At 49.8% G+C, this 13,574-nt stretch overlaps 1 protein-coding gene across 12 annotated transcripts in view; it reads right to left on the bottom strand.

Annotated features, from left to right (window-relative positions):
- The window catches only part of Camsap1 (calmodulin regulated spectrin associated protein 1), a 63,344-nt gene that overhangs the window by 28,525 nt on the left and 21,245 nt on the right, over positions 1 to 13,574 (bottom strand). For 7 of the 12 annotated variants that reach the window (XR_009228740.1, XM_058585938.1, XM_058585935.1 and 4 more), the window contains 3 exons: positions 4,262 to 4,342; positions 3,232 to 3,264; positions 731 to 872 (listed from right to left, as the gene is read on the bottom strand). Coding sequence is in view for 11 of the 12 variants with exons in the window: in XM_058585938.1 (XP_058441921.1) it covers positions 731 to 872; positions 3,232 to 3,264; positions 4,262 to 4,342 (256 nt within the window). In the remaining variant the exon portion in view is untranslated. The remainder of the gene's footprint in view (positions 1 to 730; positions 873 to 3,231; positions 3,265 to 4,261; positions 4,343 to 13,574) is intronic. The other 5 variants (XM_046465440.2, XM_046465441.2, XM_046465442.2 and 2 more) reach the window with 2 other exon arrangements.

Raw genomic sequence — 13,574 nt, 5'->3', positions numbered from 1 at the left:
AGCTCTGTGTCTATGAGGTGATTCTGTGTGTAAAAAGAATATTATATGGCCAGGTGCTGTGCCATATGCCCGTGCCTATGGCACAGTGATTTGAGAGGCTGAGGCAAGAGGATCCTAAGTTTGAGGTCAGCTTCAACAACTTAGAAAGGCTCCTAACAACTTGGCAAGACCTTTTCTCAAAATAAAAATAAAGGGCTGGGGATGTGGCTCAGTGGCTAAGCACCCTGGGTTCAATCCCCAGTATCAAAAAAAAAGACTACTACATGGCACACCCATACTCCCACAGGGCACCACGCCACTCAGGACTGACACTGAGATATTCCCTATGGGCGCTGCTTGGGGCTCGCCCCTGGCCTTCTGCTTCTCCGTTCCAGAAAGAAGGGCACTTGGCAAACCCCAATCGTTTAGGATCCATGTCCCCAGAGCACCCTGGCAGACAACCATCCCTGCCACTCATAGCCACCTGCTTCTCCCTCTACCCGCCGTAGGCCACCAGCTGACAGATAAACAGGCTGAACCTGGCAGGGAGCTCTGCATCCCCAAGCCAAGTTGGAGCTGTCTGAGGTCAGCTGGAGGAAGGGTCTCCAGCCTGCATCGCAAGTCAGGTGAGACCCAGGCCTGGAATGGTCCCTAGACACTGTCCACACGTGATCTCTCCCCGGAGCCCTGCCTGCAAGCGGCAGCTGGTGTCAAGGTGCACACCTCGGCCTGTAGGAAGTGCTCCACTCACCGTCCAGCTTCATCTGTTCTGGGCAGTAGTAGTGGACAACCGCCAAGAGAGCAGCCCCGTCACTGCCATCTCGCATCAAGTCCTCCAGCAACGGGAAGCAGGGCAGCTGCCGAGCGGAGAGGTGCTCTCGCCGATAGCGAACCTGCAGTTGACAGAAGGAAAAGGGTCTTCGCGGGAGGCACGCTGCTGCAGCAAGGACCCACGGGGCACTGGAGACAGGACAGCAGCGGTACTCCCCGTGAGAGCCCAGTATCCGGACCCCATACGACCAGACACCTGTCCACGTTTCCACCCAGGACTGTGCTTGGTAGCAACGATGACGGCTCGCACTGCCAAGGCTAATCCAACTACACTGCCGCTGCACCAGGCACACCAGGACAGAGGCAGGAGGCACGTCTACACTACCAGGAGCCAACAGCGACAAACCAACGAGAAACAAGTTAAGTGGTGAATGTCCTGATGCTTGGAAGAGCGAGCTCGTCACTTTCCTAAGGTTAGCAGCGTGAACTGTGGTCATTACAAAAACCACAAAACAGCATTATTATAGTGTCAGAGAAATTTCAGAAACCAGTTTAGACAAAATTTCTCATAATGCAACCGTCAGCCACTCTAAGAAATACAACAAAGCATCAGGAAACTAAATCCGTGCAAGGTGTTCATAAAACAAACACTTGGTCAAGGCTCCCACACTTCTGCACTCAGAGGAACCACGTGCCAGGTATCCATAGCAGGCGGGTCCCTCGGCTCTATGCCCCATCTGCTGAGCATGGCTGGTCAGTAAAAGGGCCTGCAGTGCACTCATGTCTCCTGTGTCGGCAGCCCAGTGCAGCGTTAATGCACAGCATTTCCAGCCACATTTTCTCCAGAGGGAGAACTAGAGGAAGAAACCCAGCTGTCTACAATAAGGACTGTGGATTTCTGAGAGTTCTGCAGATGAGTCCAACTTGGAGAATTGTCTCGGCAATCTAGAAATTTCGAGTTGATATCTTGGTAAGTATATTGTGTAGAGTATCAATCAGTACTTGTCCCAAGCATAAAATGTCCCAAGCTCCCGATGTTCTTCTAAATTTAGTGGTAAGGCTTGTTTTATGTCCATGGAACGACCAGCACACACTCTAACTTGTTTCTCGGAGCCCCCGGCACTTGCTCCCACAGGCACCCGCCTCATACTGTACCACACGTGCAAAGTCCGCGGGTTCCAGCATGCAGTGTGCAATGGCATGCTCCAGGCCAGGCTTCCAAGGCAGCACACACGCAGTGGGCACGGCATGCAGCAAAGCAGATGGATTCTCGATTACAGATGGAGGCATGGGTGAAAGTGGGCGGGGCACTGTCTGCCCGCTGCAGCCGTGCAGACCCGGCTCTGCAAACCTCAGGCTGCCCGTACTAAGGCAAACCTTCCTCCTGCCCATCCTCACCCAGCCTCTCCTTGCTGCCACCCACCAACATCAGGGAGGATGGTCCTAAGCCCTCCACTAAGGAAAACCTCCAGGGTCACTGCTCTTGGTCACGTGTTTCTGTTTCCACGAAACTCATCGGAGGCGGCACTCCCCGTGGGACAGCTCCATGTGAGCCCACGCCTAAACCACTTCTGGATCAGGCTGAGAGAGATGCAGGCCTCCATAGGGTGATTTCCTCTCCCTCCTCTTTAACACATCCAGAGAGCAGCAAGGTCCCCCACTTAGGGAGGCCCAAGATAATCTGGGCCAAATAATGAAGCTATAGCACACAGGCAGCCGAAGGGGCTCAGAGAGGCCAACTAAGAAAGCTGTGTGTCCAGAAGTTCAGGGGCAGGCTCCACCCAGTGCCACAGCACCGACAAGGGCAGGCAGCAGGTTGGCTCCTCTGCAGAGTAGGCCACCAGGCGGCCCACAGCTGGATCATTGACTCCTACTCCACAAGGTGACTGGCTTCTTCCTCTCACGTGAAAAGTCACCCAACTCCAGGAGCCCGCGTCTGTGCTGACCTAACTCAGATCGTTGCCTGGGAATACAGGCACACCTCTCTGCCCACTCCACAAAGGCCCAGGGAGAAGGCCACAAGGAGGACAACAGAGAAACAGAAATACTGGAAAAGCCCTCTCTGCTGTCCACCTGCACCCTGCAAATGAGCCATCATCCCAAGCAGACAACCCAGCGCAGGCACACTAGGGGTGTCACATTTGAGCCCCATCAGACAAGGGAACATCGGAAGGACGTGTGACCTATGAAAAGCAACACGGCCAGTGGGCCATCATCCACCTCTGTGTCTATCAGGAAGGGACACATTGTGTCAGTCACACTACACTGTCCACCTACAGAAGCCACTGAGACTGGGAGAAGCATAGCTGGGCTCCAAAGTGCCACACTGCCACCCTGCTCACTACAGAGTGGAACCACCCCCCGTGGACATTTAAATCAACAAACAAACAAAAACAGAACAGTTCTGGGTGCGAGCAGCTCTATGGAAGCGCGTGATGGCAACAGGATGCTCTCAGTGGCAGCTGAGGCTGGGGCACTTACGGGCACTAACTTCCAATACCACTTGGAGGGAGACTGCTCAGGAAGCAGGAAGGAAGGTGAGAGGAGCGTCAGCAGAGCAGGTCCACGGGCGGCAGGCGCGCTCACACGGCACCCACCCGGCAGAGGTGGGACAGCCTCAGTGAGTCAAAGCTTTCCGCTGGACAGGACCTCAGCACACCACATCGCCCAGGCGGTTCAAGGGGAAGGTGACACACCCTGCTACCTTTGCAAAGAATGCCTTGGCACTTGGGAAGGGCTGGGCACCAAGGCAAGAAGTCCACTCCAAGTGGGGAGCACCTGGTCAGTGTCCACACATGCACACATCTGAGGGCCAAGGAGGCACGGTGCCCACAAGCCAGACCAGGGAGGCGCCTGGCCGCAGCCAGTGTGTAATGCTGGTCGTGGGGAGAGGAAGCCATGAGGGGAGGCAGGACCTGGCTCTCCAGGGGGAGATGGCACAGGCTGGTGGCATCGTTCACACACCTAACTGAGGCAGACTCACCACACAGGTGCTTGGCAGAAGAGAAAATGACGCCAGGGTAAGAGACTAATGCCCAGATTGTGTGACACGCCCATCTGCACCATTCTTCAACACACATTGCCACCTGATACCTGGTACCAGGCTTCCCAGACAGCCACCAGTCCCACTGTACCCCAGGGGCCACCTCGGGGATCTACAGAGGCACCGCTGGCACTGGGCAGTCTCTCCTCCTTTGCTGATGTTCAGAAGCTAACTCCCAGGTAAGCCTACACCCCTGACTCAGAGCTCCCCCACCCGCACCCAGTGCACCTGCACCCTCCTGCAGGCAAAGCACCACGACCCCTTTCCAGGGATGGGTGGAAGGGAGACAAATCGCCCATGGTCAGCCCTCACCGAGGCACTGAGAACAAGGCTGCTGGGAGAATCCAAGAGGCTGGATTCATTTTTGGTGAGTTACAAGAATAAGCAAGTAGTAGCTGCAGGTCAAATTCTTTAAAACTAGGATTAACAATAACAGTGCATTCCAGAGATATTAAATTTGCTCTTTACCTTTTGATGAGCTGGACTTTCCAGTAATTGCTGTTTTAATTTAACTTCCTTCTCTGTTATTTCTCTCATTTTAAGATTTACCTAAAGTAGAAGAAGAATGTGTTAAGAAGGAGGCTTCTACATTCCTGGTACCTGCACCTCCATCTTCCCTCCCAGAGAGCCCCATGACACAGACACAGAGATGGAGGGGTTTCACGTGACCCAAGGCTGGCCATGGATAATAATGTCAGCCAGCCTCGGCAAGGAGACTCACATGCCTCCTGGCGCCAGCGCAAGGCTGTCCTTCAGCACACACTGCCAACACCTTCAGCAGGTGTGCTCAGGACAGGCTGGCCTGACTGGGCATGGGTCCCACCTGCCCTAACCACCAGGAAACAACTCTCAGCAAATTTCACACTAAAAGCTGAGCTATACACCATTAAAAACTAGAGACATGCGTACTCTCTCCTCCCCCAACTGCACAGATGAGATGAGAAGGGAAAAACGTGCATCCACGCTAGGGGTGTGGTCCAAGCTGTAAGCAGAAGGCGCAGGACTATGTCATCCCCAGACCGGAGCACACGCTACTCCTGCAAACCACAGCAATGAGAAAGAAGCTGCTCTGAGAGCCAAGGGAAGGACACAGGGAGAGTCGATAACATGTAAAGAAAACATGGATTAGAAAGCAGAAAAAAGACAAATCTCAGTCTTATAAACAGGACTATATCTAATCAAGACAGACAAACCTGAGCTAAATGCTCAATCTTTGAAAAAGAGAACCACTGTACAAAGTACCAGGCAGCCAGGCATGGGGCAGGAGCTCACAGGCTCCGGGCCAGCCTGGGTGGCTTAGCCAGGCCCTATCTCAAAGTGAAGTAAAAGGCAGGGGTGGCTGGGGATAGCTCTTGGTAGAGACTTGCCTAGCACATGCGCAGCTCTGGGTTACATCCCCAGTACTGCAAAAAGGAAACAAATACAAAAGCATATCCTCCTACTTAAAGTGGAGATTAATTTCAAAATTCCGAAGAAATGGTCATGTAAAGGAAAATATAATTGTTATTTACAAAAAATCACCGAGGAGGAGACTAAATCTGGCAAATTAAACATCTGCCTGTATTTATGAACCCTGTCAAATCCACACAGACCAGGGAAATTTAAAAGCTGGAAACCCACAGGGCAAAGGAGATAGAAGAGAGCTCAGCAAGAAGGGTGATGGGCAAGCTGGGCCCTGGGAGCTGAGCCAGACGGGTGGAGGGTGGGAATGAGAGGCCAGCGCCTCCATCCTTGTCCTGGGGCCTGGAGCTGTGAACAGAAGACTGCCTTCCAAAGGCAGAACTGGGCAAGGACGGTCACCCAGTTTCACCCACACCAAGGTATACTCCAGCAGCAGGAACCACCTCTCGTCCTGGGGAAAGAATGCCGGCCTAGGATTCCACATCCAACAGCAGTTCTCTCTGAACAGGAGAGAACCACCAGTAAGAGTGCCACAGGACCTATGCATAGGGGGAGAAAGCGACACAGAAACACGGACACTCAGGCAGCTGACGCGGGGCAAACATGTCCAGGGTCTGCACAAGGTCAGAACTACACCCACCAAATGCCAGGATGAGTTGAACCTTCTCACAGCGCCAACATTGGCATTGATGGTGCAGAACCAAGGCGGAGAACTGCCAGCCCTCCACACAACCAGGGAAATGGCACTGAGCTGTCACTGGACTCTACCTCACTAACTGCCCTACTTTACCTACAATCCTCTTGGGAGCAGTAAACACTGGTGGGTTTACTGAAGCTCAATGCGCTCTTCAGTGTAATGTCTTTACATCCTATGTGACCACATAGGGAACAGGCCCACGGCTCCTCTGCTATGTGGCAATCATAGTGCCTGGTGACCCAGGCCCTGCAAGTCTGTCAGACACGGTGTCAAGCCACCAACTGCTAGATGTGGAATGGAGGATGTCTGTCATCAAAGCGTCTGCCAGAGTCTGTTGCTTGGATAAAATAACGAATCTCAAACAAAAACTAAAATTTTGGAATGTTTGTTTCTACAACCCAAAGCTAGATGGTGCCCACAAAAGGTGACATCTAGGAGATCTACTTTGGGTTAAACAGCACTCCACAGGACAGACACTGTGTTCCGAAACCATGGATGAGTTGGTTCCAAGACCAAGGAAGAGTGCAAGGAAGACAAAGACTGGGGCTGAACAGGGCAGAAAGCTCACCACTAGGCCAGGATCCGAAGGCTGCAAAAGACCAGAAGACCAGAGGCCCGTAAGGACTCAAAGAGGCCCCATGTCATTAATTACAAAAGTTACAAGGAGCGACTGCCTCATGCCCTCTAGGAAAGCTATTTAAAAAACAAAAGGGGCTGTGGTTATGGCACAGTGGTAGAGCACCCACCTTGCATGTGCAAGGCCCTGGGTTCGATCCTCAGCACCACATAAAAATAAATAAATAACTAAAATAAAATTATTGTGTACAACTACAAAAAAATTTTTAAAGAAAAGAAAATAACAAGTGCTAGCAAGGATGGGGAAACTGAACCTTCAGAGGTGGCCAGTGGGAAATGGCACGTGCCACAGCACAGGTGAGCCTTGGAAACAGGAACGGGGCAGAAGGCAGACTCAAGAGACCACTCACTGCATGATTCCTTCTACACATGCCCAGGCAGAAGCAGCCAGGGGCTGCCAGGTCTGGGCAGTGATGCTGACAGGCAGGGCTCCCTCCAGGCGTGTGAGGTGCTCCGCTGCTGAGACAGTGGGCTGGCCCCACACCTCTAAACGTGCCACACACTCGACTGTACACCCTAAAATGGTGAGCTCAGTGCATGTGCGTCCTTTTGGCTGATGGCTTTCTAAGGCTCCATTACGATTCAACTTTGGGAAGCTGCTGCTGTCAAGCTTTGGTGTGATATTGAAGGCAGAGGTGCACACATGTCCAAGAAGATAACAGAAATACCCTCTTCTCTGTTGCAGCATCTATGTGAAGCCAGGTTCTCCTTATAAACTTCAATGAAATACAACATATTATAATCAATTAAATGCAAAAGAGGATAGGAGAACCCAGTTGTCTTCTAGCAAGCCACATACTGAAGATACAAGATATCGCTACTTTTAAATGTTTTCCTTAGGAAAATACAGTTATTCTCACTTTAAAAAAACATCATTTATGTTAACATAAAATGAATTATGTTTACCATTTTTAAATGTTTTAAATCTTCTGGGCTGAGGCTGGGGCTCAGCGACAGAGCACTTGCCTAGCACATGCGAGACCCTAGGTTCGATTCTCAGCACCACATAAAAATAAATAAGTGAAATAAAGGTATTGTGTCCAACCACAATTAAAAAATAAATTTAAAAAAATTAAGGACTTAAAATTATTTAAAATTTTTTTCTTTTTTAAATTCCTAATATGGAAAATACTAACAGATCGAACTTTTCTTAAAAAGCTCTTTAAGGCCCACAATAATCTTAAAGGATTAAGAGCGTAAAGGGGCCCTCCACCAGTTTGAAAATTTTGGTCAGTACAAAAAAGAACAAAAACTGAAAAATACATAAGCAAACATTGGAGACTTTTATTCTCAATGCTAACTGCTTTAAAAGGTAACTGGCGCTGAGAGCAGAACTGCATGACCAATCAGGGCTGCCGCGAAATGAAGGGTGACAGAAGCCCCAAAGCCCCAGGGACAGCGTCCTTCTCTGTCCTGGAGTAGATGGTGCTTGCAGCAGCCACGGCCATCTGAAAATGCAGAGTGCCACAAAGAAGCAACCTAAGAAACACAGGAGGTGTCACGGAGTGCTGAAAATACTCAGCCCAGCCAGGCCCTGTGGGCCACTGCCATCCCAGCTTCCCAGGAGGCTGAGGCAGGGGAGCACAAGGTGGAGGCAACCCGGCAAGCCCTGGGAAGCAGCTCGATGGTACAGCTCCTCAGCCCAAGGCGAGACAAAGAAGCCAGACAGGACAGTAAGCCTGCACTGATCAGGGTCAATGTGACTGGTCTGAACACTGCACGAGGAAGCACGTCCTCAGGTGAGAGGGCAAGGCCAGCTACGGGCACACAAGGAACATCCAGGAAGAGACCAGCCAGGGAGAGGGAAAAGGCCACCTGACATGCCGCGAAGGAGACTGTTGGGACAAAGACATCACTGGTGATAAAAGGGACATTTCTTGAAGCTGGGCACGAGGATTGCATGTTCAAAGCCAGGCTCAGTAACTTAGTGAAGCCCTATCTCAAAATTTTAAAAAAGGGCTGGGGATGTGGCTCAGTGGTAAAACACCCTGGGTTCAATCCCTGGTACCAAAATAAATAAATAAATAAAAATAAAAAGACTAAAATGAGTGAACCCAGTAATAGACTGAAAATACTAAAAAAAAGCAAAACCTGGCAGAACTGAAGCAGGAAGCAAATCAGGCTCCAGGGGAGGCTTCACACTCCTCTCCTCTCCGAGTGACCAGATATCAGGCCCAGGAGACAGCCACCCACCAAGACTGCAGCAGACACAACCCCCACACCAACCCAGGGGCTGACACCCATGCCTCAGAACAGGCCTCCCCATTCAGAGTGAGACACACAGTGCACATTCTCAGGCCACAGGGTTAAACTAGAAATCAAAGACACAAAAAGATGTCTGGAACCCCCTCCAAATATTCAAGATTAGGCAAAAGCCTTCCAGATAACCCACCAATAAAACAAGAATTCACCAGTGAAACTAAAAATAATATAATACATAAAAACACATAAGACACAGCAAAAGCGCTGCATGGAAGAGTCGACAGCTCTGAACGCTCACATGGGCATGGAGGAAGGGCTGAATGACTGGCTTCAGCTGACCACTCACGTCAGGACTTCACTGCCTGCTTCCATGTCCCTATAGACAGGTGCACGCTCATCACAGAGGGTCTACGTGAGGAGGGGCACGCTCACCACCTGGGCCCGACGTGTTAGGTGTCAGCCACCTGGACTACAGCACCAGCCCACCCGACAAACACATACCGTTCCGATGTGCCAACCCAAAACTAAGACAAAAGGAATAGGGAAAATAAAAGAGCAAATTAAAGAAAAAATGGAAAAAACAAAAACTAACAAAGAAAATGGACAAAATGATAGAGGAAACCCAATAAAAATGACAAGCAGATATTTTAGACTAATAATGCTGATAAACCAGAACAACTGAAGGAACAAATCACCAGGATCAGGAAACCAAGATGGGACAGCACCACAGACTGCAGAGACACTAAAAGGATAAAAAGTGAAATGTATGGGCCTGGAAGGAAGCTCAGTGGTAGGGTGCGTGCCCAGCGTGCCCGCAGCCCTGGCTTTGGTTGCCAGCCCTAGAGGGAAAAAAAAGAACTTTATGCCGACAAATCCAACTACTTACTTAAAACTGACACATTTCTTACCAAAACTGACCTAAAATTTCTTAACAAAATCTAAACCTTTTCTATTCAAATTGAATAGAAAACCTAAATACCTTCAAGTATTTAATTTGCTCTTCTATTTAACTAGGAGATAAAATTAGGGAGATAAAATTGTGTGCCACTGCTTAGGACACAGCCAAAGACATTAAAAGTCCAGGGACAAATTCAGAAACTCTATACAAGATGCCACCCTGAAAATCTACAGCCATGCTCAAATAGGGCATGCTGACAGACTGTGAGCCTCAACACTGGCAACACTGATAACTGCTCTAGATTTAACACATTCCCACTCAAAATCCCAGCAAATGCCCTTTGCGGGAAATGCCAAGCTGATGTGAATGTGCAGACCTAGAACAGCTAGAACGATTATTGTTTAACAAAAGGGCATAGTTCAAAGACCAAAATTATCTCACCACAGACTTACAAGTACTACCACAGTCTGGATCAACCAGAGACTGTCCGACGCGGCCAGGAAATTAAGTCACACAGATTCGTGGAAAAGATGTAAGCATCCAACACAGACTCACTGGTTTTCCCACAGCCACCACTGTGAAGCAAAGGAGAATGGAAGATGCCCTTCAGAGAGGGCCTCAGAACTGCCTCTGCACAGGAGCCAGAAACCTCACACCCTCATGCACAGTGAATGAACTCAGAAGGGGTCAGGGATGCCAGCACAAGAACTGAGACCATGGCACAGCCAGCGGGGATAGGCAGAGATTTCTAAGATAGAAGCACTGCAATGTGGGCTGCAGGGCTCAGGAGCCTGTGCTTTTCAACAGACCAACTAAGAAAATAGTGAGGAGGACTGGGGTATACTGCAATGCAGGACGAGGCTTGATCCCCAGTACCACACAGGAGGAGGGAGGGGGGAGGGAGGGAGGAGACCAGACTGAGAAGGCACTGGATTCCCAGTACAGTGTTCCAAATTATCACAACTTGATAATAAGACAAATAGTCAATTAAAACGAGTGAAAACGAATGATGCACACCTGTGATCCTAGCAACTCAGGAGGCCAAGGCAGGAGGACCACAGTTCCAGCCTGGCCTGAGCAATGCTGTGAGGCCCTGTCTCAAAATACAATAAAAAGGGGTAAGGGTGTGGCTCAGTGGTAGAGCGCCCTGGGTCCAATCCCCAGTACTGGAAAAAATAAAGTAAAGGTAAAGTAAATAAGGGTAGAATACCTGAAAAGGCACCTGATAAAAAAGCACAGACATCTCTCCCAGGTACACACACAGGAAAGCACAGGAGAACCCACCTCAGGAGAACCTCATTCCACAGCTGAAGTGAAGACTGCACCAAGCATGGGCTCAACAGCACGGCCACTGAAACTCTGCCTTGCCAGTGGAGTTTAAAAGACACAGCCACTCTGGAAAGCGTTCAGATAGCTGCTTCTAAACTATGGTTCAAATATACTGCTATATTTAAGTTACATACACTTATCATGTGATTTAAACATTTACTTGAATGCATGAAAACACATCAGCACACAGAGATGTGCGCCAAACAGACTCCTAGAACCTATATCAAAATAGACAACATCAGCTGGGCATGGTGGCGCAGGTCTGTAATCCCAGCAGCTCAGAAGGCTGAGACAGGAGGATTGCAAGTTCAAAGCCAGCCTCAGCAATGGTGAAGTGCTTAGCAGCTCAGTGAGACCCTGTCTCTAAATAAAATACAAAATAGGGCTGGGGATGTGGCTCAATTGCTGAGTGCCCGAGTTCAATCCCCAGTACCAAAAAATAAATAAACATCAGCAACAACCCAAGTGCCCATCAGCAGGGGATGATAAATCATGGTGCATTTATATAACAGAAATACAAGCACAAAAACAGCAAACTGCTGATGGATGCTCAATCAAAGAGGCTAGACCCAGGAAGATCACACAGCGCAAAACACTTTATCAAAACAAATCCCCATGAAGAAAGCAGATCGGCAGTGCCTAGGGGTCAGCTGCACAGGAGCACAAAGCAGGGTTCCACAGGTGGCAGAACACAGCCTCCATCCTAGTGGCTATTAAACGGTCAGCCAACATGATGGCCACACTGCAATGCCAGATGCTTGGGAGGCTGAGGCAGGACGATCACATGTTCAAGCCAGCCTGGGCAACTTGGCCTGACCCTGTCTCAAAATAAAATTTTTTTAAAAGGGCTGGGGATTTAGTTCAGTGGTAGAGCCTGTCTAGCATGTGTGAGGCAGAGTTCTATCCCTAGCACCATCAAAAAAAAAAAAAAAAAAAAGTTACTGTCACTTGTCAAAACGCAAAGAATCACATCCATTTGTTACATACAAGTTATACCTCAGCAAGGCATTTTTTCAAAATAGAAAAAGAAAGCAATGGCCTGGCCATCAATAAAAACTAAAAAGAACCTCTGGAAGGCAGACTTTGGTGAAACCTTGGAAAACCCAGGAAAAAAGAGAACCCAAATACCTAACCACCACAGAGAGTTTCAGGAACCCACAAGGACGGCTTGGCTGTTGCAGTCCCAGACAAAGGACAGCTACACAGCACCCCGGGTGCTGGGCCGAAAGGTAGTGTCTCAGAGGTACACAGGGTGTGCAAGGAACCAAGGTTCAGGCCAAGAGGAGGCAAAGGCAAGTCCAAGATGGCAGACATGCAGACAGCCTAGGCTGCCACCATCTCAGTGGGGGCAGGACGGGGTCCCAGAGGGATGCCACAAGAAAAGGATCTCGGCTCACTAGACAGGCCTTGAAGCTGCTGAAGACTGGGAGGCCTCGGAGGTGCGCTTGGGAGAGGACCCCAGAAGGGCAGTGCACATGGGGAAGCCTGAAGGATGCTCCATCTTACTGACCAGGGAGTCCCACCTGAAAACACTGGGAGGTGTGTGCAGTCTGCACACTGGTGGCAGCAGAGGACCCCGGTTGAGAGGAAGCCCAGGAACCGAGAGTGGGAGAGCACACAAGGCCCCCAGCGCACCACAGCCACACCAGGCACAGCCTGGCAAGGTGAGCCTGAGCTCCTCTGGATATGCCAAGGAAGCAGCCAGTCATATCGGGTTGGGAAAGAGGCCATGATAACAGACAAGAAACAGCACTCGGGGTAAGAAGGGAACACCCCGCCACTCAACCTCAAGTCTGATCCAGGAGAAGGGGCTGGGGACAGAGGCCACAGGAGCTGCAAGCATCGTAGCACAATCCAGGTCAGTAGCTGTGTCCACTGGGGACAAGCCAGGAGGAAGTCAGATGCAATGGTATGTACCTGTGATCCCAGCTGCTCAGGAGGCTGAGGCAGAAGGATTGCTTGAACCCAGGAGTTCAAGGCCAGCCTGAGCAGTATACCAAGATCTAGCTCAAAGAAAATAAGAAATGCATATGGTGTGACATCTGCAAATTTTTTAAAAAAAATACATCATCATAGCCAGGCATGGGGCATACACCAGTGGCCTCAGTGACTCAGGAAGCTGAGGCAGGAGGACTGCCTAAACCTAGCCTGAGCCATATGGCAAGATCCTGTATTAAGAACAAAAAAACTAAGCTGGGTGTGGTGGCACATGCCTGTAATCCCAGTGACTCAAGAGGCTGAGGTAGGAGGATGGCAAGTTCAAGACCAGCCTCAGCAACTTGGTGAGACCCTTGCAAAGTAAAAATAAAAAGGGCTGGGGATGTGGCTCAGTAGTTAAGCACCCCTGGTTCAACCCACAGAACCAAAAAAACAAAAACAAAAAAAAAAAAGGGATATAGAAGCCAGAAAAATCCATAAGGACCATGTGGCCTCTAGAACACATGGATATGAACTTGTAAACATCTGCCATGTCCACGGGCAACAGGGGCAGGAACCTCAGAAAACCGTGTATAAACACATGGCAAACACTGGAGAAACCTGATCAAACAGGGAGGGAGAAATGTGCTCCTCCCCAAAGGAACACAGGCTTTATCCTGTGGGGAGAGTCACCTTTCAAA

This window comes from Marmota monax, unplaced genomic scaffold (genome assembly GCF_021218885.2).
Source record: "Marmota monax isolate L192 unplaced genomic scaffold, Marmota_monax_Labrador192_F-V1.1 WCK01_AAM20220418_F8-fsc00167, whole genome shotgun sequence".
In the NCBI taxonomy this organism is placed as follows: domain Eukaryota; kingdom Metazoa; phylum Chordata; class Mammalia; order Rodentia; family Sciuridae; genus Marmota; species Marmota monax.
Note: the sequence above shows the minus strand (reverse complement) of the source record. Positions and strands in the feature narration are given on the sequence as shown.